Genomic DNA, 6,000 nt, shown 5'->3' with positions numbered 1-6,000 from the left:
GTTTTGGAAAGACTGCAAGATTCTTTTAATGCAGGGGTCTCCAAACTTGGCAACTTGAAGTCTTGCGGACTTCAACACTCAGAGTTTCCCAAGCCAGCGTGGGGAATTCTGGGAGTTGAAGTCCGTAAGTCATAAATTTGCTAAGTTTGGAGACTCCTGTTTTATTGCAACCTTACAATGGAGGTAAAGCTACTGGTCCTGTCTGGTGCTCCTTGTTTAAAAGACTTCTAAGTGATGACCAAAACTCACTATTGAGCAGAGTCATTGAGCTGATATTCTCGGGACCGGTTGAAACACTCTTGGAGGCCACTGTCGGACCAAAGCCTGATCATCGCCGAAAGCAGCTCTGGGGAGAAGGGCTCCGTGTCTTCCATCCGACTCACGACATCACACACCATCTTGGCATCAGCCTAGGAAGGAAAAAAGGACACGTTTGCACAAAGACAGGAGTGGAGAAGTTGGCTGACCTGCATCTCTGAAACCTTCAGACCAGTGGTGGGATTCAATCTTTTTTACTACCAGTTCTGTGGGCTTGTCTTGGTGGGTGTGATGTGTCCTGGTGGGCGTGTCTTGGTGGGCGTGGTGTGTCCTGGTGGGTGTGTCTTGGTGGGCATGGCAGGGGAAGGATATTGCAAAATCCTCATTCCCTCCCGATCAGCTGGGACTCGGGAGGCAGAATAGATGGGGGCGGGGCCAGCCAGAGGTGATATTTGCCGGTTCTCCAAACTACTCAAAATGTCCGCTACCGGTTCTCCAGAACCGGTCAGAACCTGCTGAATACCACCTCTGCTTCAGACGTGTCCACAGAATTTCACTGAGATGGAATTTGCTTCGAGGAGCACCAACTTTGGTCATCTCCAGCCACTGGCCTTTCTCCTTGATGGATCAAAGTCCATCAGTTCCTACTTGGTACTTCAACATTTTCCATCCAATGTACATAAATCTTTGTGGCATTTTATCACACTGCCAATATATATTAGATGAAACAGAAGAAGAAGGAAGGAGGGAGAGGGAGAAAGAGGGGGAAGGAGAAGAAGGAGAAGAACGGGAGGGGAAGGAGGAGGGAAAGGGGGGGAGAAGAAGGAGAAGAAGGAGGAGGATGTGGGAGAAGTAATGGGGAGGCAGGGAAGGAGGAAGGAGAGAGGGAGGGAGAGGAGTAGGAGGAGGGGGAAGGAAGCAGAGACCTCAGCAAATTGGGATAGGTTACAGCAGCCCTGCCCTGCAGTACCATCACTGCATCCATTTTATATGCTTGTGTCATTTTTTTAAAGATTAGAAATTTGAAAACATAATAAAAATGAACAAAAACTAATATTTAGAACAACGAAAGAGGAAGAAAGAAAGAAAAGAGCAAAATCGAAAGTGGAAAAGAAAAAAAATTGCAAAGAAATGACTTCTGATTTTCGTTTACCACCGTTGCAAGCACGCATGTAAATTCAACCTCATATTCTGAGTTGATATGTTTCTATCACCTATTCATTCTAATCCGATCCATAGATCCTAACTTCACTTCCACCCCTTCTCTCTTGCGAAAAGTCAGTAAGGGGTTTCCCTGAGCTTCAGCGGCACTGAAGTTGAAATAAAAACAAACAAACAAATCAATATAATTACGATTTACCCTGATGAGAATCAACCCAGCCCATGCCCACATTTGAAACTCTCACTTTCGAGAGCAGTGTTTCTCAAACTTGGCGACTTTAAGTCCTGTGGACTTCAACTCCCAGAATTCCCCAGCCAGCTATGCTGGCTGGGGGATTCTGGGAGTTGAAGTCCACAGGACTTAAAGTCGCCAAGTTTGAGAAACACTGCAGAGCCTTTCAAAATACCAACATAATTATAACCAGCAAATGGCAGGAGGAAAAAAAAAAGAGACTAAAAATATTTACTCTTCGGGAAATGTTCCTGATGCCATGCACACATCTCATTGCTCACTGCGTTCTTCTCCATTTTCTCCTCCCTCCTTCCCTTCCCTACAGTATGCCTGCTGCTGTTCTTCCCTGGTTTGGAAAAGGTCTATCTCACTATCGTTCTGCTAAGGAAGCCGTTTCTAGAATGCATCCATTCATTTTCTGGGAATAACAGAGGCGCACCAGGGTTGGGGGGGGGGGCAGCAGGGCACCTGCTTTTTTAACGAGAGACAGAGCACATTTGCTCTGTTCAGCCAGTCAAAAATGTAGGGTAATCTGTAAAGGTGCTGCTATAATTTGAGAAAATTGCACGTTAGGAGGAAAGCACTGCAACTGTTTACCATGAGAGCCGTGTGGCGCAGTGGTTAGAGTGTAGTACTGCAGGCTACTTCTGCTGATCACCGGCTGCCAGAAGTTTGGCAGTTCAAATCTCACCAGGCTCAAGGTTGATTCAGCCTTCCATCCTTCCGAGGTGGGTAAAATGTGCTGATCCTGTAAACCACTTAGAGAGGGTGGTAAAGCACCGTGAAGTGGTATATAAGTCTAAGTGCTATTGCACTTCCTTCCTTCCTTCTTTCCTTCCTCCCATCCATCATCCATCCATCATCCATCCATCTATCCATCTATCCATCTATCCATCTATCCATCTATCCATCCATGATGCAGAGTGGTTAGAATGCAGTGTTGCAGGTTAATTCTGCCCACTGCCAACAGTTTGATCCTGACCGGTTCAAGGTTGACTTATTTCCAACCTTCTCAGGTCGGTAATATGAGGTCCCAGATTGTTAGAGGCAATAGGCTGACTCTGTAAACTGCTTAGAGCGAGCTGTGAAGAACTGTGAAATGGTATATAAGTCTAAGTGCTATTGCTATGTGCCTACCAATGTCGCAACCTATAACTTGCTGATTGAAACATCTCCAAGCGTTGATCCCGAAAAACGTCTGGCTCTGAGCAAATGATGGAGAAAACCCTTCGTGTCCCAATCATTGCATCTACCTTGAGCTTCTCCTCCAAAGAGATCTGCCCACCGAGGCTCTGTGGAACAACTCTCAGCCTTGACTCTTGATCTCAAGTGCGACACTCCTAGGCACCAATGTGCCCACTAATACCTCTCTTGGTAGTTAGCATGTTCTTTGATCCCTTCAGATTTTAAATTAAATAAGGCCAAAATGTTGAGGGCCCCCAGACGTTGTGGATGCTCCATCGCTGGAGGCCTTTAAGAAGAGACGGGACAACTATTTGTTTGGAATGGTATAGGGTCTCCTGCTCAAGGAGCGGGTTGGACTAGAAGACCTCCAAGGTCCCTTTTAACTCTATTATTCTCTTCCCTTCAATGTCTTGACTGGAGATACATTTATCTGCTCAGAAACAAACAAAAAACCTCTACAAGTTCTGGTGCAAATTGTCTAGTGAAGAGAAGGACAAGGGGAGACATGAAAGCTGTTTTCCAATATTTGAAGGGCTGTCAAGCTATTTTCCAAAGCCCCCGAAGGCCAGACAAGGAATAATGGATGGAAACCAAACAAGGAGAGATTCAACCTGGAAATAAGGAGGAATTTTCCTGACAGAGAGAGCAATCAACCCATGGAATAGAAGTTGCCTTCAGAAGTTGTAGGAGCTTCATCACTGGAGGCTTTCAAGAAGAGACTGGGCTGCCCTCTGTCAGAAATGGTGTAGGGTCTCCTGCTTTGGTTTGGACTAGATGACCTACAAGGTCCCTTCCAACTCTATTATTCTATTCTTATTTGGACTATATATCAATTTCCTCAGGTTGCAACCCATTGGGTGGACTCAATATCCTTCTTCTGTAGCCATGTGGTCACTGAATTTCAAGAGTGTGATTCTCCAAAGCCAAAGGTCTGGTACCAGATCTGCTGGACCAATGGAAGGACCTCCTCCAGATCCCTTGACACATCATGCCCTCAGCGGTTATAATAATCCCCCAACAATCTGGTTGGCTCCTGATGACAGGATCTCACCATTCCCAAGGCAGGGAAGGTGGCACCATCAGGTTGGAGAAGATCTGAAAAAGTCCCAACTTCCTTTCTTCCTTTTAAAAAAAGAAAGATGAATAGCCACCATAACAAACACATAAAAAAGGAACGTCACACTCCACTGAAAGGCCAGCCAGCCTGATTCTTCATTATCTACATTTGTTCGTTGAGTTAATAAGCAATTAACAGTCCAAGCAGAGATGTTCTCCCTTTTGACTGGTCACTCCAGGGCGTCTCTCAAACTGCGAGTGACCTTCACAGACTTTCTTCCCTTCTCACTGAGCCCAGCAGGTAAGATTTCGAAATATGGCCTAGCTGGATGCATCTTCTTCTCGCTTTTCCCTCCAGCATCCTTGGAGGTGAGGGGAGGGCTTCTCCCCTCCCCTCCCAAGCCTGCCCAGGTGGTAGGATTCAAATCTCCTACCATGCTTTGCCATCTGCACAAAAGTGAGCCGTTAAATAAAACAAAACAGTGGGAAGGGGAGGGAGGGCGAGGAGGGCATTTTCGCAGCTCCCGTCGCGCTGGGGTTTCATTTAATGAACACTGAATTGGTGTTTTAGAGTTAAAAATGGAGAAGGAGGCCCCCCAAGGCAAGACTGGAACAAAAAGTTTTCTGAATAGACAGATTGCGACCTAATCTTTCCTCCCTGGTTTATTTTTTTCTTCCTTTTTTCCTCTTTCTTTCTTTCTTTCTTTCTTTCTTTCTTTCTTTCTTTCCCTCATTTCAATCTTGAACTACAAATATTTTTCCTTCCTTCCTTCTTTCTCTCTCTCTCCTTTTTTCTTTCTTTCCCTCATTTCAATCTTCAACCACAAATATTATTCCTTCCTTTCTTCCTTCTTTCTCTCCCTCTCCTTTTTTCTTTCTTTCCCTCATTTCAATCTTGAATTACAAATATCCATCCTTCCTTCTTCTTTCTTTCTTTCTTTCTTTCTTTCTTTCTTTCTTTCTTTCTTTCTTTCTTTCTTCTTTCTTTCCTTTCTTTCTTCCCCTTATTTCAATCTTAAACTACAAATATTCTTCCTTCCTTCTTTCTCTCTCTCTCCTTTTTTCTTTCTTTCCCTCATTTCAATCTTCAACCACAAATATTATTCCTTCCTTTCTTCCTTCTTTCTCTCTCTCTCCTTTTTTCTTTCTTTCTCTCATTTCAATCTTGAATTACAAATATCCTTCCTTCCTTCCTTCCTTCCTTCCTTCCTTCCTTCCTTCCTTCCTTCTTTCTCTCTCTCTCTTTTTCTTTCTTTTCCTCATTTCAATCTTGAACTACAAATATCCTTCCTTCCTTTCCTCCCTCCCTCCCTCCCTCCTTCCTTCCTTCATTCCATCTTTTTGTCTTATTTCCCCCTCTTTGCAGATGCTGCCACTGCACAATCCACTGTGATTGATGAGTCCATCACACAGGATCTTTAGTATACTGATTTATTTCTGGCAAAATTGCGCACTCCGTGGAAGGAAGGTGAGCAACGGAGTCTCCAGCGTCAGGATAAGGAAGAAATGTTATGTCTTTTGCCCCGGAAAGCCGCTTTATTTCCCTCTGTCTTTATTTGAGACAAGGGATTTATTTGTTCAAGTCACCGCATCTCCGAAGTGAGGAATTCTGCATGTTGCACACACTAATGAAGCATCCATTTGTGGAGGCTTGTGGATCTAAATCTATGCGCAAAATGCATGCTTTTATTTGCTCTATTTCACTGGGTTTTACTGAAGCAGCAAAGCACCCTGATTTGATCAGCCCAGCTGCTTGGCTCTACAAAACAACAACAATTTAATTTCAATCAAAACAGAGATGGAAGGGACCTTGGAGGTCTTCTAGTCCAACTCCCTGTTCAAGCAGGAGACCCCATGCCATTTCAGATAAGTGACTTGCCCACCGTCCCATTAGGGCATGCAGCAAAAGAAACTCCAGGGTCATTATTTTACTAAGAGTCTAACTCTACTGAGTGATCCGTACAAGCACAGAAGAAGCAAAGCCAGCTCTGAGGTTTTCACGCGAAAGCCAGCATAGTTAATAGCAATAGCACTTAGACTTACAGACTGCTTCACAGTGCTTTTACAGCCCCCTCTAAGCGGTTTACAGAGTCAGCCTGTTGCCCCCA

The 6,000-nt window shown here is 44.6% G+C and overlaps 1 protein-coding gene across 4 annotated transcripts in view; it reads right to left on the bottom strand.

The window, feature by feature from the left end:
• Positions 1-6,000, bottom strand: part of GNAO1 (G protein subunit alpha o1) — a 233,568-nt gene that overhangs the window by 57,173 nt on the left and 170,395 nt on the right. For all 4 annotated transcript variants that reach the window (XM_081963390.1, XM_081963388.1, XM_081963387.1 and 1 more), the window contains one exon: positions 250-410. In XM_081963390.1, the coding sequence (XP_081819516.1) occupies positions 250-410 (161 nt within the window). The remainder of the gene's footprint in view (positions 1-249; positions 411-6,000) is intronic.

The sequence above is a fragment of the Natrix helvetica genome (assembly GCF_964273705.1).
Source record: "Natrix helvetica genome assembly, chromosome: 10".
Lineage (NCBI taxonomy): Eukaryota > Metazoa > Chordata > Lepidosauria > Squamata > Natricidae > Natrix > Natrix helvetica.
This window is presented reverse-complemented; position numbering and strand designations above follow the sequence as displayed.